This window comes from Pleurodeles waltl, chromosome 1_1, assembly GCF_031143425.1.
Source record: "Pleurodeles waltl isolate 20211129_DDA chromosome 1_1, aPleWal1.hap1.20221129, whole genome shotgun sequence".
NCBI lineage: Eukaryota > Metazoa > Chordata > Amphibia > Caudata > Salamandridae > Pleurodeles > Pleurodeles waltl.
Genome location: NC_090436.1, coordinates 219,968,471 through 219,995,053, shown reverse-complemented (window position 1 = coordinate 219,995,053; position 26,583 = coordinate 219,968,471). Strand labels below are relative to the sequence as shown.

The 26,583-nt window shown below is 46.5% G+C and overlaps 1 protein-coding gene across 6 annotated transcripts in view; it reads left to right on the top strand.

Annotated features, from left to right (window-relative positions):
- The window catches only part of CPLANE1 (ciliogenesis and planar polarity effector complex subunit 1), a 1,992,329-nt gene that overhangs the window by 1,019,572 nt on the left and 946,174 nt on the right, over positions 1–26,583 (top strand). For all 6 annotated transcript variants that reach the window (XM_069221234.1, XM_069221235.1, XM_069221236.1 and 3 more), the window contains one exon: positions 5,134–5,222. In XM_069221234.1, the coding sequence (XP_069077335.1) occupies positions 5,134–5,222 (89 nt within the window). The remainder of the gene's footprint in view (positions 1–5,133; positions 5,223–26,583) is intronic.

The following is a 26,583-nucleotide window of genomic DNA, read 5'->3' as shown; positions in this document are numbered from 1 at the left end:
AATCTTTTTGCAGCAAAAGTCAAAATTGCCAGTACCTTCCTAAGAGTCCTGAGAAGAGCAATGGAGGTTCCAGCAATTCTGTTGGCATATTGGGACATTGACAGAAGGGGATCCAGCCAGACCCCCAAACTACTTACAAGATCTTTAGGCGGCGGGAGAATGCCCACCCCTTCTATTATTGTTGAGGCTGGTGATAAATTTTTTGAGGGCCCAAAAAACCACCTCCAATTTTCTGTCATTCAGCTTCAATTTACTCTCCGTCATCCAGGCAGCAACTGCTTGTAAGCAAGGTCCAAGTGCTGTCCCAAGATCCGGTTGCTTGGTAGAGAAGGAGACAATAAGTTGTGTATCGTCTGCGTGGGAATCGAGTTTTAGACCAAACGCTTGAACAAACTCTGAAAGTGGCAGCATGTAGATATTAATTAGCAGCAGACTCAGGGAGGAACCCTGAGGTACCCCGCAGCCACTCGTAATGCATTTAGATAAACAGGATTTCTCTAGTACCTGATAGGATCTACCATTAATGAAAGAGGAGATCCAATCAAGAGCAGTCCCGGAGATTCCAATCTCTTGTATCCTCTTTTTTAGAATATCCAAATCTACCGTATCAAACGCCGTACTGAGATCTAGGAGAATAATGGCTGTTTCAATCCTGTTGTCAAGTTGCATTTTTTATTCTTCCGTGATCGCGACTAGTGCGGTCTCTGTGCCATGCGTGGCCTGAAACCCATCGGAGTAGGGTGAAAAATCTTATTTTCTTCCAGGAGAAGGGAGAGTTGGGCCTGCACGTGCTTTTCGGCTATTTTAGCCGTGATGGTTATCAATGAAATGGGGCGATAATTATTCAACACCTCTGGGTCTAAATTAGATTTTTTTAAGAGAGGCTTAACAATGGCCTGCTTCCATAGGTCTGGCACTATTCTAGAGAAAAGTGAGACATTGATGAGATTAGCAATTACTGGACTTAACACTGGCGCTCCCATAAGAAAGATCTTAGGCATAGCTGGATCCAACGGGGAGCCTGATTTGATGGAACCCAGAAGTCGAGTTGCATTATCTGTATTCATTGGAGTAAAATTCGAGAGAATTACTGCTTTCTTGGCCTTGTAATTGATGCCTTTGTGTTCTCCTTTTTGAGTAGTAGCGAAGGATGAATAAATATCCTGTACTTTTTGATGGAAGAAGACTGCTAGGTTATTAACATGAGCCTGCGGAGCATCAATAGGGCCTGATTTGTTAGGGGGGTAAATAAGGTCTTTGAGAGCCTTAAAGATTTATTTTTGAGAGTTAGCCGCTGCTTCTATTTTCTTGGAATAGTAGTTTGTCTGTGCAATTTTGATTTCAGTATGATAAAGTTGAATCAGTTTCCTATATTCCTCTTTCAAACGTTCATCTTGAGTGTGTCTCCATTTCCTTTCTCCCCTTCTACACTCCCTTTTTAGTTCAAGTAAGTTAGGGGTAATACCATGGAGACTACCTTCTCTGAGGTCTATCACTTGGATCAGAGAGGGGTATAAATTAATCAGGTTCCACTCAGTAACTCACTTCTTGGGGTTCTTAGTTCTTCCAGCTCCCCTCTAACAACTCCTTATCCTTGGGTGGGGGACTTCACTTCACATGCCACTTTCTTAGTATATGGTTTGGCCCTCCCCTATGATCCTTACTATTTTCACTAAGTATTGCCATTGCTTGTTGTTTCTATGCTAATTTCTGATCGTTATTTTGTACATAACGAGCGTGTACTTACCTCCAGTTGGGGGGACTGCTTATAAGTAATCAAGTGTTGTGTTACTATAATATAGTACCTTTATTTTTGTAACTGTGTGGTTCTTTCATGTGTGATAAATTGCTGTGTGACTATTGTGGTATTGCCTAAGCTTTGCATGTCTGCTAGATAAGTCTTGAGTGCTCGTCCACAGCTACCACTAAAGAGCCCTGGCTTCCTAGACACTGCCTACACTTCACTAATAGGGGATACCTGGGCCTGGTATAAGGTGCCAACACCATAGGTGTCTACCACATACCAGTCCAGCTTCCTACACGGTCAAGGGAGCATGTTAGGTTCAGATTTTCCAGTCAGTGTGTGTGGATCGGCTCTGCTGGATGGACTCTCTCCTACCTCTTTATGGGTTGCCCATTGAGCCTCCAGAGTGGCAGGCTACCTTGGTCATAGGTTCCTCTTTGCTATAGCACTAATTGTTGGCATGAGGCCTTTGACCTGCTTCAAAGGAGAGCCGACATTGAAACGTGCATGAGCTACATGCATGGTCTGCCTTACAATGAAAGCGTTCCGCTTTCATCTTGTAGAGCAACAGTCAAATACCACAATCATGCATTATATCAGCAGACAGTGTGGTGTTAGCCAGAGGGGGGACGTGCTGTAACAGCCCAAGAATGACCCTCAGGATTTGAACCTGTGGCCAAACACAGGTTTCTGGAGTGGCTGGTTGAACCCGCCGAGCCGGATCCCGTTTGGAACATACGGCGATCTACTATGGTTACAAAGTCGACGAACTTCACGTGTTTTTCTATATCGTGCTCGATCTGATTAGTTATCAAATGCTCATTTTATTATAGAGCTCGTGGACTTGAACTTTGCACTCTGACGGCATTTGCGTGAAGATGAAACTAGATACGTGAAGATTAAATCAGTGATTAATTAATCCCAAAGTAATTAACGTCCTCAGACCCGAACTGAAATCTCGGATTCCTGTTTTACCGACCTACGTTTGATAATGCGCAAACACGCTGGGTCTCTGGGCCTCCTCCTCCGACTACTGTGCTTCAAGCATCGGTAGCCCTTGGAAATTGACGGATGCGAGGATTATACAAATAATGACAGTAATGATGCGAATCGTTCTGTTCGTCGTAGAAATCTCGTCAGCTGACTTGTCTTGTACAGAAGTTGATTAACATTGATAAAATACCGCCTGGTTTCACGTGGCTTTGAGGGAAGAGGCGTCCTTGTTTGCCTCCCTATAGAATAATAGAAACCATGAAACATAAGACGGTTTCTACTAGATAAATTATAAACGACAATTGATTACACCCCTTACATGTGTGCTTTTCACATCCTCAACCATCACAGTGCTAGATGGTGCCCCAAGACCTTGTAAAACAGTTGTCTAGTCACGCAGCCATGATAGCAAAACAAAACAGATCCGAGTGAGGCTAACAACAAATGCAACTCGTTCATGACCAGGCACTCCTGCACAGTGCAGGCGCTACACCTGAGCAGATGCGGCCCGGAGCACTGACAAATTGCTACAGTACACGGCGGAACCGGCCCCGTGCTACTCCCTGTCCAATAGGCACCGACACCCACTGTTCGCTCTGTGCAGTTCTGTATTAGGCCCCACAAACTTGTACTCAGTAGCATGTAGAGCTTGGTGTCCAGTCTCACGGCGCCTGCGAGAAGATGGAACTATGCAGATTTATATGCACATGTTTTGGTCAAGCGAGAAAAGCCACGATTAGAACTCCGGGGTCGTTGTCTGTATGTAAAACGACATATGCAAGCGCCTGTATTTATATGAAGCGAAATTAGCTGGGGAGGAAAAGAGCACTGGACAGTGAGATGGGTGCAGGTTGGGGAAGGCATATAAAACCGTCTTCATCAACCGGTGGACTTACACGTTTGAATCGGAAGCTCCCATTTGATATTTACAGCTTCATCACATTAAAGATTTAGACCTAAGGAGATTGAAGGGTTCCCCAAATCTCACCGTTCTAACTGCGTCCACGTTAGAGCCGTCGAGTCCCAGTTGCCCGCTGAGATGCTGCTGGTCCAGTCTGACGTTTACCTCGAAATACACTCAGAAGGTCACAATTGGGAAGCTGTCGTTTACGGGCATAGGACATCCGAGTGAAACGAAGATGCGATGCTCCAAATGAGAGGCTATTGAACATTAGGGTTTTGGATAACGGTGACGTTCATTCTGGACCACTGTCCTTTTACCCGATAAGATACCTCGGTAGGCCCATGTACCACTGATGAGTTGTGTGTAACCCTCGGCAATGCAACAGCTAAATTAATTACAGTGCTTCCCAACCAGATGCATGTGTAACCAGGATCACAGGTACCGATCAGAAGAAGATAGCACAACGCGTTAGAGTGCCTGCTACTGAAATAAGTGTGCAACCCTCTGGTTAACGGTTCTTGTAAAAAAAAAAAAAAAAAAAAAAGTATCGTAGGTCAGGGTGCCTACTACTGACCTGTATTTAACCTTCAAGTCTCAGGTTCCAAGCACAGCAAAAAATCAATTGGTTAATGTCACTGCCCCAAACATGTTTGTGCAACATGCATATCCCAAGTACATTTCCGAGATAGCAGAGCAGATTATACAGCATTTTTCAAGTAGGATAAAGTTAAAAAAAAAAAAAAAAACTACCGCAAATGCAGCCAGTTTCAGTGCTAAAAATTACATTAGGGTTACCTGTGTCAGAGGTGCCTTTGGAGGCAATGTGTGAGCTCTCCGAGGCGCAGGGCTGCAGAGTCATCAGATGTGTCCATCAGAGCAGAAGGTTACTTACCTTCGCTATTTATGTTTATGATGAATGCATAATATTTCTGCAGATAACTTAAACCACCCTCCACACACACACCCTCCCCCCCTTTGAGAGAGTGCAGTGATTAATGAGATCCCGTGGTACATAAACACAGTGGGCCTTGTTTACAAACGACACTTTATCGAATGTTTTGTAGCACTACAAAACTTACTACAAAGTACTTTTCACAAACTGCACTTTAGTAGTAATTTGCACCCTGGAGTAACTTAAACTTTTGTAGTAAGTGCCTCATTACATTATTTTGTATGGGGGTGCTGTAGTACTAGTAATTGGCTATTTGTAGCACTGGACTCTGTTTTAAGACACTTGCAGGAAGATTATCCACCGGGAATTTCATTACAGAAGGTATGTGATTTTTTTTCTTTGGGAGTCACACAAGTATAAAAGATTAGCTAAAAGGTATATGAATAAACTGGCCCTACTTGTTTAAGGCATCTCTGATATTTCTTTTACTGAAAAAACTGAAAAAAATAGTTTTAAAAACTATTTCTTTACATTTTCAATCCTTGGTATTTACAGAATGTCCAAACTGTGGGATCTTAATAATGTTATTATGCATTACAGGTCATCTTCTATTCATGATCATAAGGATGAGCTGGAAGAAGTTCAGGATATTCAACAAAAGGTTCTAGATATCCCATCTACATCCGAAGGCAAGGTTTATTATTTTTTTGTGATAGACGTACGTGTGAACATTTTATGGAACTTGCCCATCTCTTAAACTTGGAAAAAGATAAGGTTCTTTAGGATACTTCAGCAGATTCTTGGTGGTCCATTTACAAAATGTTGCATAAACATTAGCAAGGAGTACACTTACACATATTTTCTGTTCTTTTTGGAAGGACGTTGACAATGTGTCAATAGATTTGAGGGCCTTACAGGAGTAAAATTTGAATGCTTAATTTTTGGTCACAGGTCATACTTTTGAGGTCAGGGTGTTGATGTTTGACCTGTTGTTGGTCCCTTGCTTGTTGAGAAAGGCACTTACAATGGCAGTGGCTCTTATGAGACTGTGAAGGTGCACCTTTACATCACCTGGTTTATTCATTAAAAAAAATAGTGAACGTTGTTTCCGCTAGACACATTTGGGGTTCCAGTCAGTTTATCAAAGTCTTTACTATACCTTCAAAATTGATTTGTCGTGGTAATTGTAGAAAGTTGGCTCTGTATATACTATCTCAAAGTAAAAGATAGTGTGTTTTGAGTCCAAGGGTTCCCCTTAGAGGTATGATAGTGGCAAAATTAGATAATTCTAATGCTCTATTTTGTGGTAGTGTGGTCGAGCAGTAGGCTTATCAGAGGGTAGTGTTAAGCATTTGTTGTACACACACAGGCAATAAACGAGGAACACACACTCTAAGACTTACTCCAGGCCAATAGGTTTTTATATAGAAAAATATATTTTCTTTATTTTTAGAACGACAAGTTCAAGATTTGAAGTAAATACATAAAATGCAAGGTACTCCGCACAGGTAAGTGAGGAACTTTGAATTAGAGCAATAACACATACAGTTTTTGTTAAAATGCCAATAAGCTATTTTAAAAGTAGACAGTGCAAAAATCAACAGTTCCTAGGGGAGGTAAGTATTGGTTAAGTTGTGAGGTAAGTAAGACACTTACAAGTTTTAGTTCCTGGGCATAGGCAGCCCACCGTTGAGGGTTCAAGGCAACCCCAAAGTTACCACACCAGCAGCTCTGGGCCGGTCAGGTGCAGAGGTCAAAGAGGTGCCCAAAACACCTAGGTGCCTATGGAGAACAGGGGTGCTCCGGTTCAAGTCTGCCAGCAGGTAAATACCCGCGTTCTCGGGGGGCAGACCAGAGGGGTTTTGTAGAGCACTGGGGGGGGACACAAGTAGGCACACAAAACACACCTTAAGCGGCACAAGGGCGGCCGGGTGCAGTGTGCAAAGCTGGCATTAGGTGTTGTATTGGATTCAGTGGAGGAACCCGGGGTCACTCTAGCGGTGCAGGCAGGGCACAGGGGGGCTTCTCTCTGGGCTAGGCAGAGGGTCACCTGGGGGTCACTCCTTTGGGTCCTTCTGGTCCTGGGGACTGCATGTGCAGTGCTTGGGCCAGGTGTTGGGTTCCTTGTTCCAGGCAGTCGCGGTCAGGAGGAGCCTCAGGATTCTCTCTGCATGCGTCGCTGTGGGGGTTCAGGGGAGTTGTCTCGGGTTACTCACAAGGTCGCAGTCGACTGGGAGTCCTCCCTGTGGTGTTGGTTCTCTGGAACCCCCAACAGTGGGATGCCTATGCCCCAGGACTGAGACTTGTAAGTGTTTTACTTACCTCCTAATCTAACCTTTACTACCCCCCCCCCCCAGGAACTGTTGATTTTTGCAGTGTCCACTTTGAAAATACCTTATTGCCATTTGTACAAAGACTGTACATGATATTGTTTTTATTCAAAGTTCCTAAAGTATCTAAGTGAAGTACCATACATTTAAAGTGTTTAATGTAATTCTTGAACCTGTGGTTCTTAAAACTAAGAAAATATATTTTTCAATATAAAAACCTATTGGCCTGGAATACGTCTTTGAGTGTGTGTTCCTCATTTATTGCCTGTGTGTGTGTACAACAGATGCTTAACACTACCCTCTGATAAGCCTACTGCTCGACCACACTACCACAAAATAGAGCATTATAATTATCTACATTTGCCACTATCTTACCTCTGTGGATTCCTCACCTAATGAATTCTCCCAATGCGCCAGCATTCAATGGAAATTTTCTTCCCAGCTCTGCACGTCGACGAGGACGTCACAATTGCTCGACTCACACTTAACACCGTCTGACGTCATTGAGGCAATAATAGGTCCTCGCTGGCTTGCTGACTTTAGTTCCCTTTTTTCCGTGCCTTCGAAGTAACGTTTTTTTCTCCTGGCTCTTGGGGAGCTACTGTTTCTTGGAGGTGATACTTTGTACTATTCCACTCAGTGGTGAGGAAGGCAGCGGACTTCATAGATCTCCTGCTACCTGCAGCTGAGGTGAAAACCAGTATCCTCACGGAAGTGTTACACCCAACTTCGGCTGCTGCAGAGCCACTCCTTCCTTTTAATGAGGCTCTCACTGAACTGATTCTTGAGGTTTGGAGAAAACCAGTGTCTTCAACTGCAGTTAGCAGATCAGTGACGAGGAAATACAGAGTGGCTCCTGGTGACCCGGGCTTCCTCTCTAGGCATCCGACTCCGGAGAGTCTGGTGGTTCAGGCCTCTTGCTCCTCGCGTTCAGCTTCTGGTTCCTTCCCTGCGGCTCCGTCGGACAGGGAATCAAAAAGGATGGAGCAGTCGGCCAAAAAGATCTTTTCTTCATGCAGTATGGCCCTGAAGTCTGCTAACGCCACTTGTGTTTTAGGAAGGTATATCCATGCCTTGATGGAAGCGGCTAAGGCTGAGATGCCCGATTTGCCCCAGGACATGCGGGGTCTTTTGACTGATGCACAAGCAGCAGCAACTCAGGTCATTCAGTCAGGTTTAGATACTGCAGATTTGGTGGCCAGAGCGATGGGAATGTCCATTGCAACCAGGAGACTTGCTTGGTTGAGATCGTCTGGTTTTTCATCTGATGTGCAAACAACTCTTTTAGACTTGCCATTTGATGGGAACAAGCTATTTGGTTCTAAAGCAGACTCTGCCTTAGAGTGCTTCAAGGAGAGCAGGGCTACTGCTAAATACCTAGGTTTGCAGGCTTCAACTACCACCCTGTTCAGATCATTCAGAAGGTTCAGGGGGTTTGGACGAGGCTCTTCCTTTTGGGGGAGACTCCAGCCAGCAGGCCAACAACCACCTATGCTTCCCTATAGGTCATTTAGAGGGAGGGGTAGAGTTCGAACCAGAGGAGCCACCCAGCAGCACCCTGCCTCTTCCTCTTCCTCCTGGGGGGTGCAACAGGGACAGCAGCCTTAGTTCTCTGTCCATTCCATCCCATGCCTCTCCTGTAGGGGGAAGGTTGTTTAATTTTCTCTGCATTTGGAAGCTGATCACATCGGATTCCTGGGTCATCAATATTGTGGAGAAAGGTTATGCACTTCCCTTTTGGGAGTTTCCGCCTTCCATCCCTCCCCGCCCCTCCTTTTGCACAGAAAACCATCTCCTGTTGTTGCAACGGGAAGTTCAGACCCTATTGTCAAAAGGTGCAGTGGAGTTGGTTCCAGAGCAGGAAAGGGGTCTGGGTTGTTGTAGGAAGTTGGCTCTGTATATACTATTTCAAAGTAAGAAATAGTGTGCACAGAGTCCAAGGGTTCCCCTTAGAGGTAAGATAGTGGCAAAAATAGATAATTCTAATGCTCTATTTTGTGGTAGTGTGATCGAGCAGTAAGCTTATCAGAGGGTAGTGTTAAGCATTTGTTGTACAGGCAATAAATGAGGAACACACACGCAAAGACTTACTCCAGGCCAATAGGTTTTTATATTGAAAAATATATTTTCTTAGTTTATTTTAAGAACCACAGGTTCAAGATTTACATCAAACACTTTAAATGTAAGGTACTTCACTTAGATACTTTAGGAACTTTGAATGAAAATAATATAATGTACAGTCTTTGTAAAAATGGCAATAAGCTATGTAGGAAATTGGATCTGTATATACTATTTCAAAGTAAGAAATAATGTGCGCAGAGTCCAAGGGTTCCCCTTAGAGGTAAGATAGTGGCAAAAGTAGATCATTCTAATGCTCTATTTTGTGGTAGTGTGGTCAGGCAATACATGAGGAACACACACTCAACGACTTAACTCCAGGCAAATAGGTTTTTATATAGAAAAATATCCTTTTCTATATTTTAGAACCACAAGGTTCAAATTTTTAGGTAAGGACATAAATTGCAAGGTACTTCACACAGGTAAATATTGAACTTTGATTTAAAACAGTAGTACACACAGTTTTGGTAAAAATGGCAATAAGCTATTTCAGAAGTGGACACAGTGCAAAAATCAACAGTTCCAGGGGGAAGTAAGTAAACATTAGTTTCTGAGGTAAGTAAAGCACTTACACAGTCAGTCTCCCGGGCATAGGCAGCCACCGTTGGTGGTTCAAGGCAACCCCGAACCCCGAAGCCACAGCACCAGCAACACAGGGCCAGTCTGGTGCTGAGGTCAAAGGAGGGCCCAAAACACGTAGGCACCTATGGAGAACAGGGGTGCTCTGATTCCAGTCTGCTAGCAGGTAAGTACCTGTGTCCTCAGGGAGCAGACCGGGGGGGGGAGGGGTTTGTAGAGCACTTGGGGGGGGACACACACAATCACACAAAACACACCCTCAGCAGCACAGGGGCCGCCAGGTGCAGTTTGAAAAGTAGGCGTCAGGTTTTGTATTGAAAACAATGGAGGGACCCGGGGTCACTCTGGCGATGCAGGCAGGGCACAGGGGGGATTCACGGGCCAGCCACCGACTGGGCTACGATGAGGGCCGCCTGCTGGTCACTCCTGCACTGGTAGGTGGTTCCTCTCGGTCCTGGGAGCTGTGGGTGCAGTGCTTGGTCCAGGCGTCGGGTTCCTTTGTCACTAGGCAGTCGCGGTCAGGAGGAGCCTCTGGATCCTCTCTGCAGGCATCGCTGTGGGGGTGCAGGGAGGTCGACTCAGGGTGTCCACTTAGTTGGAGTCGCCTGGCAGTCCTCGCTGCAGTGTTGGTTTCTCTAAACTTGAGTCGGGGGCGTCGGGTGCAGTGTGTGAAGCCTCATGCTTCTGGCGGAAAGTGAGAATCTCTTTAAAGCTGGTTTCTTGTTGATGTTTTGTAGTTGTTTTTGGACAGAGCCGCTGTCCTCGGGAGGTTCTTAGTCCTTTAGGTGCAGGTCAGTCCTCTGAGTCCTTAGAGGTCGTTGGTCCCGCTGGATGCGTCACTGTGCAGGTTCTTTTGAGTCCGGAGATAGGCCAGTAGGGCTGGGGCCAAGTCAGTTGTTGTCTCCGTTGTCTCTGTGGGGCTTCCAGGTCAGCAGTCCTTCTTCTTTCTTCAGGTTGCAGGAATCTGATTTCCGGGGTTCTGGGGTGCCCCTAAATACAGAATTATGGGGTGTGTTTAGGTCAGGAGGGCAGTAGCCAATGGCTACTGTCCTGGAGGGTGGCTACACCCTCTTTGTGCCTCCTCCCGGAGGGGAGGGGGGCACATCCCTAATCCTATTGGGGGAGTCCTCCAAAACTAAGATGGAGGATTTCTTAAGGCAGGGGTCACCTCAGCTTAGGGCACCTTAGGGGCTGTCCTGACTGGTGGGTGACTCCTCCTTGTTTTTCTCATTATCTCACCTGGACTTGCCGCCAAAAGTGGGGGCTGTGTCCAGAGGGGCAGGCATCCCCGCTAGCTTGGATGCCCTGGGGTGCTGTAAGAAAAGGCAAGAGCCATTGAGGCTCACCGTCAGGTGTTGCAGTTCCTGCAGGGGGAGGTGAGAAGCACCTCCACCCAGTGCAGGCTTTGTTTCTGTCCTCAGAGAGCACAAAGACTCTCACCCCAGGAGGGCAGAAACTCGTCCCAGTGGCAGGCTGGCACAGACCAGTCAGTGCTGCACTGAAGGATTGGGTAAAATACAGGGCGCATCCTCTGTGTGCATTTTTTAATAAATCCAACACTTTCATCAGTGTAGGTTTATTATTCTGAAAAGTTTGATACCAAACTTACCAGTATTCAGTGTAGCCATTATGGCGCTGTGGAGTTTGATTTGACAAACTCCCAGATCATATACTTAATATGGCCACACTGTACTTACAATGTCTAAGAATAGACTTAGACATTGTAGGGGCACATTGCTCATGCAGCTATGCCCTCACCTGTGGTATAGTGCCTTCTGCCTTAGGGCTGTAAGACCTGCTAGATGGGTGACTTACCTTTGCCACAGGCAGTATTTTATGGTCATGGCATCCTGAGGGGGATGCCATGTCGACTTTGCCTTTTTCTTCCCACCAACACACACAATCTGCAATGGCAGTGTGCATGTGTTAAGTGAGGGGTCCCTTAGGGTGGCACAACATATGCTGCAGCCCTCGGGGACCTTCCCTGGTCACAGGGCCCTTGGTACCACTGGTACCTTTTACAAGGGACTTATCTGTGTGCCAGGGATGTGCCAATTGTGGAACAATGGTATATTGAAAGAACACTGGTGCTAGGGCCTGGTTAGCAGGGTCCCAGCACACTTCTCAGTCAAGTCAGCGGCAATATGAGGCAAAAAGTGGGGGGTAACTGCAAAAGGGAGCCATTTTCCTACAACAGGCCTCCTCCGGTATCTGCGGCAGGACTTGCGCAATCGTATCCCACAGGGAGTGGGTATAACTGGCCAAAAGACATGCGGTGTACACAGACCGCAGCGCTAGACTGGAGGAAGAAAACAACTTCTTGCCAAACTGTTCCAGCCCAGCCAGGGTGCTACCCATTCGGACTGGGAGCCTCTGCTTGCTCTTTCCTGCCCGGCAACTGTGTTGCTGGGCTGGAGAAAGCCTACAACGCATGTGTGTTCAGTCAGCCCGAGACGGCCGGCCAAACACACATGCACTCTGAGGGGAGTGCACAGCTCTCACTGCTCGTCACTGTCTGTGGCCCCGCCCCTTTTAATACAAAACGATAATAAACAATGTTTATTTGTATTAAAGGGTTTGCAGCTGCTGCTGTTGGTGGGGGGGTGACGCTCCTCCGCCCTAGCGGAGAAGGCGCCCCTGCTGATTAGCATATATCTAATTCCACTCTGAGGGTTGCATGGTGAACAAAAAAAGATGGACTGAGTTGCACCCCCAAGTTATTACCAGCGTCTAAATTAAATTCAAGCATTCCATCTAGTACTTTTTAGTTTTCTTCAGTGCAATTCTCTGAGTGTGATTTGTATCCCCAGATGTGGGTCTCATACTCGCTGTGCCATAGGACTCAAGCTACATCTACTGAAGAGCCCAATAAGGGCAAAACCAGTATGCTGTTGCTCATTTTCCCCCTCAGAGGGAATCTGTTCTGGGAGTCCAGGCTGAACTGTTACTGTTGGAGCACGACCAAGGCTGATTTGCATATGGCAGGTTCCTGTCCGAGGTTGGCATGGCGGGCAAAAAAAAAAATGAACTAGGTTTTGACCCGAGTAATTACTTGTGGCTAGGAATAATTCAAGTATTTCTGATGAATTATTCTACTTGCAGATTCCTCACATTTGAATATCCCTGGTGCAAGGCTGGATGTGGAAAACTATAGCTCTTCGATGCCAGTAGATGCCATTAAATCTGTTTTGAGGTCAGATGTGGAGTTGTGATGATGTCAGCTGGATCATGTAGCAAAAGGACTGGCTCTCTAGCTTTGGTTCGTTTTCTTTCCCCATGCCTTTCGGTGTGTTCCAGAGCTTCACTCTTCATCTGTTCAGAGATTTTCTATCCCAAAAAAAACATTTTTTGTTTTTGGTGCAGCACATACAAAGTCGCCACGAAAGTCACTCTGGCTTTAAGCATTGTCTATGATGTGATTGATCCATGTCCATCATAGACCTGTCTGTTACACTTTGGCTCAAGGCATGACACCCTGTGTTGTAACCTCTGTCGACAAATACAGGCTGAGGCCATCAAGGAGTGTTGGACCAAACATTTTATGGCTCGCTCCATAGAAGGTTGTAGAATCTGTCAATGAACCAGGCCACAGTTTAGGTCATAACCAAGGTCAGGGTCCCCTTCAAGGTTATCTCCCTCACACAAGTCGCCGAGTGAGAAGAACCAACATCGCAGAAAAAAGCATCATTACTCTTCCACTCATCATTCCAAGAGTGCAGGTAAGACACCTCTGGATTCATCTACTCCAGAGCCAGAGTTGGTGGAACTATCCCCTGCATGGTCTCTGGCGATTCCAGATCCCACACCAACTGCTCCACCACTGACTCCAACTCCTCCCTCCCACAGCAGCCATCTACCTGCAGTACCTGGTGCCTGGAGCAAATTTATCTGGCTTCATATTTGCCATGATAGATATTTTTCAGGGGACAGACAAATCTTCTGGTGTACCATTTGGCCCATTGGGACAGGTCAGTAGAGCTTTTGGTCTTATGCCGTCACTGCCTTTAGCACCTTAATGGTTCTTAGCAGCACCACCCCAATTTGTGACCCTAACTGGCCTGATACCACACAGACCTACGTTACTACCACTGTAGGTCCTGCACAGACCAGGGCTGAGAGCTGCCCCATCATCGTCCTCGGTGCAGCAATCAGCACTGGTCGACTCTCCAACTCAACAACTCCTGGTTTCTGTGCTGAACACCTCTGCTGCAGCCTGTGTTGGAGACGGTACTGGGAGTTGAAAGGCATTTGTCCAGAAGATAATCATTTTGTCTCCTAAAGGAGGGCAGACCTGAAGAAGAACAGCCCTGGCAGCCGTTTCACACAACCACGGACTCAGATTAACAATTTTACTGAGTAAATGATGGCGCGTCTTCCAATAAACTGGCACTTTAGGAGGCAAATGGTATGGATGCTTTCCTGAAATTTTTGTGGATCCCTCTCTAGGTCCTGCTCTTATTGAAGTGGTTTCTTTACATTCAGGTTTAAAGAACAAAGTTACCGAACTTTGAGTTGCTATTGCCTACTGTTGAGTATCACCTTAACATCCTCACGGATGTCTTACAGATGATTCTCTTCACCAGTGAACCACTGTTTCTTTTTACCAAGGCATTGATGGAGACCATCAAAGCACCCTGGTCGATGCAGTCATCTTCATCATTAGTCCAGAGAACCATTGCTTGCTGGTACAAATCAGCCCCTGGGATCCAGCCTTCCTTTGTGCACATACATCACCAGAGTGTTTAGTTGTACAAAGCTCATTTACTGCCTTAACTTTAACTTTGAGCCTCTCCTTAGTTGCTACAGACATGTCATTTGTGATATGGCAGTTTCAGTTGCACCCAACCTTCCTGACCACCAAAAGGACCACTTCATGGAGATTCTAAAAAGTGTACAAAGACTGGCCTGGACACTGCTGACTGTGTGGCCAGGGCTGTGAGATTATCTGCCAGTTAAAGAAGACACCTGACTTCAGTCCACAGGGTTCCCAGCAGCAGCAGATTTGCAAAATCACACTCATGGATGTGAATTTCTATTGAGAACTTCTATTTGGCCAAAATGCAGATGCTGCCCAGCAGCAATTTAAAGAAGGCAAAACGACAGACAACAGCCAGGTCGTCAACCGTCAGCTGGTTCTTCTCGAGCCTTTTGGAAACCTTACTCCTTTGCCAGAGCCATTCAGAGCAGTGTCAAGCTCTAGTTCTTAGCGACAAGTAGCAGCAGAACTCTGTCATCCGCCATCAAAAAGGACGAGGAAAAGGATTGGCCAAGCAACTTCCACCTTTGAGTTGCTCATTCCCAGCACCACCTGGGAAGCTGCAATAGTTTGTAGGTCAAAGCCTACCAGACAGTGCAGCCACACTGGTGTACAACATGGCTAAAACATATTGGCAAAGCCAATAGATCTTGCACAGGGGAGACCTATTGGCTTTGCCAATGCATGTTCTGTGAAGAACAAGGTCATGCTTGTGGGAGGAACAGTGTCCCTTTTTCAACAGGCCTGGATGGTCATCCATGTCAAATGTGGTTAAGGTCAATGGCCCACCCTGTCCAGTGCCCTCCCCCACCCCTGCAGCCCAACATGCAAAACTATTCTTGCATGCCCTTAGTGAAGAACAGCCACCCAGTGACAGGTAGGATTCAATAACTCTTACCAGGTTGGCAACCATAAATCCAGGAAGGTAGGTCCTGTAGACCATTTGCAAGGTATATACCTAACCCTTTCTCTCTTCTCTGCTGCACCTTCCACTGGCTCAGCAGCAACAGATGGAGAACCATATGTCCCTTTTGCAGCAGGAAGTACAAGCCCTGTTGGCCTAAGGAGCTATTGAGAGGCTGCCTGCACCATAAGTAGGACGTGGCTGCTATGCACACTACTTTCTGGTGCCCAAGATGGACAGAGACATTCGTCCTATTTTACTCCTGCGTCCTCTCAACTTCCTCCTCCGCCAGAACAAGTTCAAAATGCTCGCAGTGGCCCAGGTCTTGTCTACACTTGACCCTGGAGACTGGATGGTGTTGTTGGAACTGCAGGATGCATATTTCCAAATACCCATCCTGCAGGCTCACTGACGCTACCCAGGATTCATGGTGGAACATGAGCATTTCAATGTGCTCTCTTTTGTTTTCACCAGTGCCCTCAGGTTTGTTATAAAGTGATGGCGGTGCTGGCAAAACACCTTCAAAGCTCTGGTGTCCCAATCTTCCCCTACCTTGATGACTGACTCTTGAAAGTGGGCTCACCCCAGGCAGTCATCAGCTACCTTCAGACTACTGTGAATCTTCATTGTTGACCTGCCAGTCACATCTGACTCCTCAGATGCTTCCCTTCATTGGAGCCACTCTGGACTTAAATTGGTTTTATGTGTTTCCTTCGGAAAACAGTTTAGGGCATTCAGGCTATGATCCTGATCTTTTAGCCTCAGTCCAGGATTTCATTGAGGTCAACTCAGAGGCTGATGGCCTCCTGCATCCTGCTGGGCAAACTCTCCAGGTGGCCCTGGTGGGCTCTGCAGTGGGATATGAAATCTCAGTGGGCCCGACATCAAGAGGACCAATCCGATCACATTCAGATTTCAGAGTAGACTACAAATGTTCTGCAGTGGTAGTTGCAGGACCGTGATTGGGTCAGTGGCAGACCCTATCCCAACACCTCCCAGAGCTGAGTTGAATGGTTTATCTCTTCTGGGTGGGGGTGGCCATCTCAGCAAGGTGATCAGAGGCTTCTGGTCTCTGGTGGAGTCACTGCTCCATATCAACCTTCTGAAGCTGAGGACAATTTGTTTGGCATTGAAGGCCTATCTTCTGACCATCAAACAGAGCCTGGCACATGTGCACACGGAAAACACCACCGCCATGTGGTATACAGCAAGCCTAGAGGCCCTGCACCTCTGGAAATGGTTGGACCACCAAGGAATTTTCCTGGTAGCAAACCACCTGGCAGGGTTGTTGAATGCCAGTGCGGACATACTCAGCAGTTGACACCTAGTGGATCATAAGTGCCTGCTACACGAGGAGGTGGCGCAAGGTCTCATGTGAATTGGGAGAACCTTGGCTCAATCTTTTCACCACCAAAGAGAACGTGCAATGTCTGTACTTCTGCGCGTTGGAGTTCCCTAGGTGTCTCTCGCTAGGAGAGTAATTCCGCCTTGAGTGAAACTCATGACTCCTGTATGCCTTCCTGCCGATACCACTCCTCCTCTGAGTTCTCAAGAAGACTGGGACTGGCAGAGCCCCAGGTCATCCCGGTGGCTCTGGAATAGGCAAGAATAGTTTGATATCCAGACCTCCTGGGCTTGAGCATCTGTTCACAAATTATTCTGTCTCTCTGAGAAGATCTGCTGTCACAACAACAGGGCAGAATTCTGCACCCAGGCATTTGCAATCTCCACTTTTACACTTGGAGATTGAGCAGTGACAGCTGACCACCTTTGACATTCCTCCAGAGGTGGTTAATGTCATCTGTGGCAGCCAGGCATCTTTCGACTAAGGTTGTATATGCCTGTCATTGGAACACATTTGTAACTTGCTCCAGTGCCCAACAGACCGTCCCATTCATGCAAAGTTATCTGATATTTCATTGTGTGTTTTTGTCCCTAGCCCGGCAAGGCTTTGCACTGGCCACAGTTACAGTATATCTTTCGACACTTCTGGCATTTTATGGTTGCCAGACCAGCCTTCTCTGTTTAAATTGCCCGTCATTATGGGACTTATGAAAAGATTGCAACATTTGTTTCCTCCCTCTCCATTGTCAAGCCTCATTGGGACCTTAATTTGGTCCTCACATATCAAATGGGTACTCCTTTTGAGCCACTTCACATCTGTCCCTTTGCGGCTTCTCACCCTCAAGACGATGTTCCCTGTCGCCATAACATCGGTGCAATATGTGAGTGAACTTCAAGTCCTCTGTCAAGTGTCCATATTCCACCTTTTTTCCAGACAAGCTGGTTTTGGGGACACAACCTAAAGTTGTGATGCCATTACACTTCGGCTACAAAAATTACCATACTGGCATTCTAACCTCCACCACACCCGTGTAAGTAGGATCCATCTCTTGGATCCCAGGAGAGCGCAGAACTTCTATAAAGATTGTACCATAGAATATTGGGTGAAAGATTAGCTCTTTGTGGGGTTTTGGGGGTTCTCTGGAGCAAAAAAATGCAAGGTTGTGCAGAAGAGTCATCTCCCACCGCCCTGATCTTTGCATTGAGATCTGATATGCATTGGCTAAAAACAGCATCCAGAAGGGCTGAAGCTCATTTTACCAGGGCCAAAGCTGCTTCCACTGCGTTGGCATGAGGAGGCCCTGCCCAGTAAATTTGTCAGGCAGCTACGTATGTGAAGCACTACTGTCTGGACAGTCAGGATGGTAAAGAGGGACATTTTGCCTGCTTAATTCTGCAGGACTTTCTGGTTTGAGTCCCTCCGCAGACTGACTACAAATAGGTACTGCTTTGGTATCTATTATAAAGGTAAGGAATCTGTGGCTAGAAGTTGCTATCAGAAGAACAAGTTACTTAGCTTTGCTAATGCTCTTTCTTGTAGAGACTCCTAGCTATCCACAGATTCTTTACCGAACCTCTAATCTTCCACGTTCTGTGGTTGGACTCTAGCCATTAATGAGATCCCACATCTAGGAATCTTCACACTGGTCACATCAATTTGTTTTTGGGGCTCAGCTGCTGGGGGCACGGACACTCTCAAAAGCAACTGTTGTCAGTGGACAAGAGTGTTGACTATATAGGCCATGCATGTTATGTGCAGAACAGCCTCAGTGCAGAGCTTCACTGCACCACCTATATTGTACAGGGGTACCACCAAACAGTTTGCAGAACCACTCTGATACCTTGGGAAATATTCAAAAGTGAGGAATCTACAGCTGGATGTCTCTATCAGATGAACAAGTTACTTACCTTTGATAATGCCTTATCTGGTAGAGACATATTCTAGTTGCAGATTGCTTACCTTAAAATTTCCCCCAGGCGTCAGGCTGGATCCGGTGAGTTTCTTGAGCAGTACCCCTGCGCTCTGTCCGGTGGCGTTGGTCTACTCTGAGTCAGTCGTCGGCATTGTGTGCACTGGCTATGATGTTGCAGGACCTACATAGATGCCACCCCAGCGCGCTAAGTCGGTTTCTTCTCACAGCTTTCCACGCCAGAAGCATGAGCCATGAAGTACACTAACCACTGGTGCGTTAAAAAGTAGGGCCCTGAAAGTGGAGTTCCTGTCCTTAGAAATCAGTTTCTAGGGACAGGGTGGGTCAGTAAGGAAACTTCAACTAGAATAGGTCTCTACCAGATAGGGCATTACTGAAGGTAATTAACTTGTTCATCTGATAGGGACTTCTACTTGCAGATTCCTTACCTTAGAATAGATACCCAAGCAATACCATCCCCGGAGGAGGGTCTCCGAACCAAGAACATGCTAGTAAGTCCTGCAGGACCGAACGGGTAAAGTAACCTTCCCTTTCGACCAGACTGTGCAGGCAGTAGTGTTTGGTGAATGTGTGCAAGGTTGCCCACTTTGCTGCCTGACATATCTTCAGGACTTGAATTCCGCATGCCAACGCAGTGGGTGCAGCTGTTGATCGGGTAGAGTGAGTGCACAAGCTTTTTAGCCAATGCGTAGAACATTTTAATGCAGAGAACGGCCCATCTAGAAATAATTCTGTTCTGCACAGCCCGACCTTTATTCGCATCCACATACCCAACAAAGAGTTGATCAACCACCCGGAACTCTTTGGTATAATCAAGGTAGAACAACAATGCTTATTTTGGGTCCAGGCAGTGAAGTCTTTAGTCTTCCTTAGAAATATGTGGGGAGTGCGTAAAAAGTAGGCAAGTTGATGAATTAGCCTACATGAAAGGGCGTCATCACTTTTGGCAAAAAGGAAGCCCTGGTTCGAAGCACCACTTTGTCAGTATAGATGGAATAGTAGGGTAGCTTAGATGACAATGGCTGCAGCTCGCTCACCCTGCGGGCAGATGTAATGGCCACAAAGGTGGCTGTTTTTAATGTTAGAGGCCTGAGAGGACTATTGTGAAGTGGCTCAAAAGGAGCACACATGAGAAATGTCTATCCCTTTGAGAGAGGGAAGAAATGCTTTCAGTGCCAGTCTGATTGCCCTGAGCTCCAAAGATGATGTGTAGCGTGGACTCTGCCAGAGACCAGACTCTTCTGATCTCATTTGGCCACCCTATTCCAGGAGTGATGCTGTCAGATCTGGTTGGGGAAAGGAGAGGGATCTGCCTCTGACCTAGTTGTGGTTCAAAAGCCACCCTGCAGACCTCGTGCAGTTCTCTCCGAGATCTGGACCATGTCGGAGAGATTCACCTGATGCTGCACCCACTAGAACTTCAGGTCTCACTGCAGAGCCTACATATGCCATTTGGCATGTGTCACCAGCTCGATACAGGAGGCCATGAAGCACAGCAGACTCAGTCGTTCTCACCAAAATGTTCTGGAGTTGCCACTCGGGACGATACGCTTCTAAGAGGGAGTCAGGTGTGACTTTGGGACGTTTTATAGTGAAACCCAGTGAATGCAGGAGGTCTGACATAGTCTGGATGTGGGAGACAGCAGCCTGAGGAGGTGGGAGACAGCAGCCTGGGGTGACCCCGCCCCAACAGCCTGTCATCGAAGTAGGGGAAGACTGAAATCCCTGAAGTGCACAGATGAGCTGCGACCACCGCCATCACCTTGGTGAACACCATAAGGGGCGCTGGTCAGGCCAAAGGGGAGCACGGTGAACTGAAAATGCTTGTGATCTACTGTGAACTGCAAGTAGTGTCTTTGAGCAGGCAGGACAGGAATATGGATATGGGCATCTTTCAAGTCCAGCGCTACCATCCAGTTTCCTGGGTCCAGGGCAGATAGAACCTGAGCCAGAGTGAGCATTCTGAACTTTTCCTTCCTGAGAAAGAGATTGAGGGGACCGAAGGTCTAGGATAAGGCAAAGGCACTTGTCTTTTTTGGGCACCAGATAATTACGGGAATAACAACTATGACCTACTTCTGGCCACGGGATCCTTACTTTGGCTCCCTTGGCCAAGAGAGCCACAGCGTCCTCCCAGAGAAGTGGAAGATGATCCACCATCATCCGATCATAGGGGGGTGGCATGGATGGGAGGGATAGTCTTGAGGGGCTGGTAGTAGCCCCTTCTAACTATTTGCAAAAGCCACCTGTCTGTCTAAGGTGATGGCAAATCCTGCCTCTGACTGGTCCCTGGAGGAGAAGCGTTATACTAGGAAGGTTTGGATGCTACTTCAGAGGGTGGGGGTGAGGAGGAGGTGAACTGGCTAGACCGCTGGCTTCCTGATCCACGAGGATGTTGGATTCCACGTTCCCGGCCATCCAGAGGCTGGGCAGCATGTGTGACACAGTGGCAGGAGGGGAGGGGACGTGGTTTGGCACCCCTTCCATAACCACAAATGGGGCAAAAAGCATACTGAGTGGGACTGGGGGCTGCTGCGAGGCCCAAAAATCTTGCTGTAGCCCGAGACTTCGGAAAGCACTTGAGACTGGTGCCGTCAAAGGGCATGTCCATAAGGGCAGATTGGACATCCTCCGAAAAGCCAGAAGTCATCAACCAGGCATGGCACCTCAAGGGCACCATTGATTCAACCGATCTGCCTAGAGAGTCAGTCGCATCCAGCCAACATCATATTATGAACTTCGCTGCGTCTCTCCCGTCAGCAACAACTTGGGAGGGAATGGCCTGGGCCTCCTCCCTGACCTGTGGCATCACCTGTGCAACCGTGTCCCATAAAGTATTGGTGTAACAGCCCAAAAGGTATGTGGTGTTCACAGACCACAATGCCTAGCTGGAGGAAGAAAACATCTTCCCAGCTGATGCAGCCTCTTGGATACCCTATCTGGAGATGCGGAAGGGAATGCACCTGGGGACGTGGATGGTTGGATAACCAAGCTCTCAGGGGTTGGATGTTCCATAAGGAACACTGGGTTATTTGGTGGTCTGTGGCTGCTGGTGATTGTCCTGTTCACAAAAGCCCCTGTGCAAGTTTTGGATAATGTCCCCTGCAGGGCATCACTGAGGGCTTCCATAAAGGGCAAAAGGGGTTCAGAATTGGAAGCCCCAGGCTGAAGCACCTCTGTCAAGGGGTTAGTCCTGGCTGGCACTGAAGGACGGTCAAGGCTCAGGCTCTCGGCTGCTCTTTTCACCACCATTGCATAGGACGCTCCCTCCACCCTACCCGTAGTAGGGGGAGAAAGTATGCCAGTGTCAGGGGGAAGTGTCCAGACCACTGGCCTCACCCAGGTCCATCTTCCAGTCAATGGGATCTTCCAGCTTGAAATACAAAGGGTCCAGCAACCCCTCCCAACCCTCACCAGATCCCAACCCAAGAGAATAAGGGTCCGGATCCAACCTAGGGAGCAAGGTCCCTGTCAAATTCGGAATCTGTGCCGTGCAGGGCTAGTCCGGCTCTGTGTCGGAGTTGACAATGAGGATGGGGGGGGGGGGGGGATGGTAGAGGTGGTATGACCGATGCCAGTTCGGATCCAGGAACGGATCCATGAGTGCCCCCCGGAGCTGTGGCCGAAGCCGCTGGTACGGAACCTGAGGGGGCCCCTGCTGAGACTGCGGTACCTGAAGGCACTCTATCGGAATTGGACTGCCCAATTATGAGGTGCATGGCCTAATAAAACTCACGGAGTTGGGCAGGGGTCGCGCAGACTCCCAGAAACGCGGGGAGGCGCAGAGCTGACCAAAACGCAGGCTCTGAGGGTGGAAGGCCTGGAACGATCATGCTCCTTTTCTCTTGTGTCGGTAGCCCACAGACGGGGTGAAGTTGAAGATCGCTTGATCATTTTTGTCTTCTTTTTGTGCCTTGACTTACCCAAGCAACCTGAGGACTTGGAGTGGGACGATGAAGAATGGGGGTTGTACAACCGTTCTTGGGACCTTTCTCTTAACTGAGATTGGGAATGACGTGGAGCCGAGGGCCAGGCCACAGTGAGTTTTAGGATCCGCTCCCTCGATTCATGACCTGCCCCTCGGAGCACGACTTTGGGTTGTGGTCGTGCTCCAGACACCACAAGCACCCGAGGTGCATATCCATCTCAGACTTTGCCTGATGACAGACAGGATCTGCAAGGCTTTAACCAGTACTGCGTGATGACATCTCGACACACCAGGAGTGACCACACTCAAAAATCCTCACCAGAAAGTCAAAAAAGACAAGTCAAAAAGTGACTGAGGGTTAGCTCTTCTTCAGATCTGTGCTGGCTGGTGCGGAAAGTAAAGAACTGACGTCAGTGCCCTGGGGTGGCAACTATATAGGTCCACTGACATAGCCGGCGCGCACAATTCCGGCGACAGACATAGAGCCCACCGACACAGGGGAACAGCTTGAGAAAAATCTCCGGATCCAGACTGATGCCTGGGGGAAATTCTAACGTTAGGAATCTGCAACTAGAAGTCTCTATCAGATAGAACATTACCAAAGATAAGTAACTTGTTCATCTAGAAAAAATAATTTAGTTCAATTTTTGTAAGGCATACTCTGTGTCCAGTGTGAAACTATTTTTATCATAGTATTTTCAATATTAAGTGACATCTTGGTGAATATTTTTGCAGTACATAGAATTTTGGTGTATAGCATACACCAAAAGAGGCCACAGCATGAGGTCAGTCCTTTAGAGCATAAAGCTGTCTTAACCACTCAGTAAAGTATTCAAGTCTCTGTATATAGTCTATGTTGATTTGTTGGACTGATGTTGGAAAGTTCTTTCACCATTTGTTGCTGTGCTTTCACACACTTTAGGCGTACTCTGGTGTACCTTATACAGCAACTATGTAATTTATATATATATATATATTTAAACACACTACTGTAGATGTACAGATCTATGTTTGACTTCTAAGGGTCTACTGCTAATGTCTATGGTCACTGCCTCCTGAGGGTGGTCATTTTTACCACTAGAGATTGAAACATCTCCAACTATCCCATTATAGTCCAATAAACCAACATTTGATCATCCATATACAGTTTATACATTGAGTTCAATATTGGGCTGAGTGGTTGATAAACACCTTTAATAGGCTTCTTTTTTGGCTAATGGATTGATCTTCGGATGAGGCATTTTTGCTGTGCTACAGACTGATCCTCTATGTATTGAAATAAACATGAATTAAGATGAGATTTAGTATTAAAAACTAAAATTAAAAATTAGTCATATTATTTTGCACCTGACACAAAATGCGCCTTACAAAAATTTGAACTAAATTATTTTTCGAATTTACTTTTATTCGGCTAGGATTCAATTATTAACCTATACTTTTATAACTTAAGTGTTTCAAAATTTCTCCTTCAGGGTTCTTATTTATAAGTTTTGTCATGGCAGTTTTCGTCCAATTCTTGACCTCGGGTTCTTGAATTGGTTCATATGAAAGGACAAGTTCAGGATGCTCTCCCTGGCTCAGGTTTTACTGGCACTATCTTGGAAGATTGGATGGGGTCAAGAGACCTTTCAGATTTTCAGGACCCTCAGGAAGTACTTGAGCTTTGTGGGTGAGCTCTACCCATTACCAGTTTATAGTTCTTCCTTTTGGATTGAACTCAACAGCTCAAGTCTTCATAAAGGTGATGACGGTGGTGGTGGCTGCGGCCCATGTCAGACTGGTGAGGATTTCCGTGTTCCTGTACATGGATGACTAAAGCCATCCTCTCTCAACAGCTTTACTGCCTTTCAACTTGGGATTTTTTATCAGTTGTCCGAAATCTCACATAAAACCCTCCTAATGCCTCCTTTTCATTGGCACCTTACTGGATACTATCAAGCTTTGAGCCTTCCCTTTTCCATAGACAGTCTGTTACATTCAAGACATGGTTCCCTTCTTTCTGGCAGGAGCATTTTACCTGGTCCTATATGTCCTACTGTTACTTGATCTGTTGGCTTCTTACATCATACTGGTAACACATGCACATTGACACATGAGGGTTCTTCAGTGGTGCTTTAGGAGGCAGTGGTTCCAACATCAGGGAGACTTGACGGAATCCACTATGGTCTCTAGGGCCACTGCAACAGAACTGAGCTGGTGGGGATAAGAGGGCAACCTGATTTGAGGAAGACACTTCTGTCCCCTTTCAGCAGTCGGCACAGTAGTGACAGACGCTTCCATTTTCTGGTGCGATGCTCATCGGGAGGACCTTTGTGATTGTTGCCGAATCATATTTTCAATTTATGATATGGTATTTGGAAGGGGAGTGTTTAGGGCATCCCTTCCAAATACAGAATCATTGTGGTATTTAGCGACTTAATTCTGGTTGCAAAACAGTAATACTTTACCACCAGTTTAAAACTGGTGGTAACTTTATTATCCAGTTATAGTAAACTTTAAATTCCTACAAAAAGGTCTCTCTTAACTGTGTTCCACTAAAGGTTAACGTAACAGATCTGTGCTTCTCCCAAAAGCGGTTTCAAAATTTCACAATAACACGCTAGTTAATCTGGCTTGAGAAGCTGTCCTCACTTCGCATGCATTGTGTTTTTTTCTATTTACAGCAAGAAACTGGGCAGATCAACAAAACTTGTTGCTTAAGCTGCAGCCTTAGAAGGGAATCCTCTCTCAGAACAGGTCATATCCTGCTGACTCACTGCCTGTTTGCAGTTCCTTGCCGGAAGGTGAACAGACTTTTGAAAGGCTGCTCTCTTGTCGTTTTAGTAACATTTGATGCAATGTAAGGAGCCATTCTGTTTAACAGTCTCTTGGCTGAGATTTGGAAAGCAGTTTCACAAACGTTCATGCATCATTTCTGTAGAGATTATTGTTTTGATATGATTGCCAACAAAGGTTCTCTCTCAGGGGATCTCCATTGATAATCATAAGCTTAAATAGTCCTGCCCATGTGCGGGTTTTGTGGAGCACTTCTTTAAGATATGTGTTCTTGGCACTTTGACTCACTTTCTATGGCACTGCTGTAACTACACCGTTACTGGGGCCGACATCCTCACAGACATTGATGCAATGTATGACGCAGAGATACTCAATTTCCCTAGCTATATTCTACTAGGTCTCCCCAATGCCTTAACCTACCCATTACCATCAGCAAGGGGGCAGGCCATATCCCTCGCCCTTTGCAAAGCTATAAAGGTTTTTTGTCGAAATGGGGCACTAAGACAGCGCCAACATATACAGATGGGTACATAAACTCTAGACTATGGAGAAACTGACTGCCTCAGTTGAACATAAGCTTCCCAGTTTTGAGGAATAGGCAATCCCTGTCTTCGGTTTCTGATGCAGAGCTTCCAAGATTTGACCTGCCTGGCATACCTACGAGTACTGCGTCCTACAGCACTGACCCCAACCAGACTTCATGGCCCCTCTTTAGTGGTTTTCAGAGAACCTAGCAATTGCAGATACCTTACTCATCTCTCCTCTGTTGTCCTCACCCCCCCTACAAGGGCATTTGACTTCTCCCCCTCCCTCCCCACCCTCTTCTCCACCTCCCCTCCCCAGTTTTTCGTTATGATAGTTCTTTCTTCTCGCCGGCTGGTGAATATAGGCGAGAATGTGTATTGTACTGTTTGGTTTCCATACAACTGAAAATCAATTTAATCCGTAAATATGTGTTTTTAGTGTACATATTCGCCTTTTGTCAGTAAGGCCTGAAGAAACACTTTGTTTGCAGTCTAGAATAAAAGGCTACAATGGCCAATTTCTTCAGATTGTATTTAAAAAAAGTGAAGTTAATATACATATAAAAATATATATATACATCAAATTGGCCTGAAAAAAAAAAAGCCATTTGACTAAATCTCTTTCACAAACCCTTTTTAAAGCATAAGCTGCCCTTATGTAACAGTGAAAACAGCGTCTGCACCTTTAATGGCCCAGAAGTATCTACCTACCAGTATGCTATCATGCCCAGCAGTTGGTAGTTGCTTCAGTTCCTGGTGACAGGATTCTGGAGTACTGAGCTCAGCCTTTTTTGGCTTCAGTCAACGGACTCCACCTGTAGTAGTGTTTTTCTGTCTTTTCCTGACCGAGAAAATCTGTCT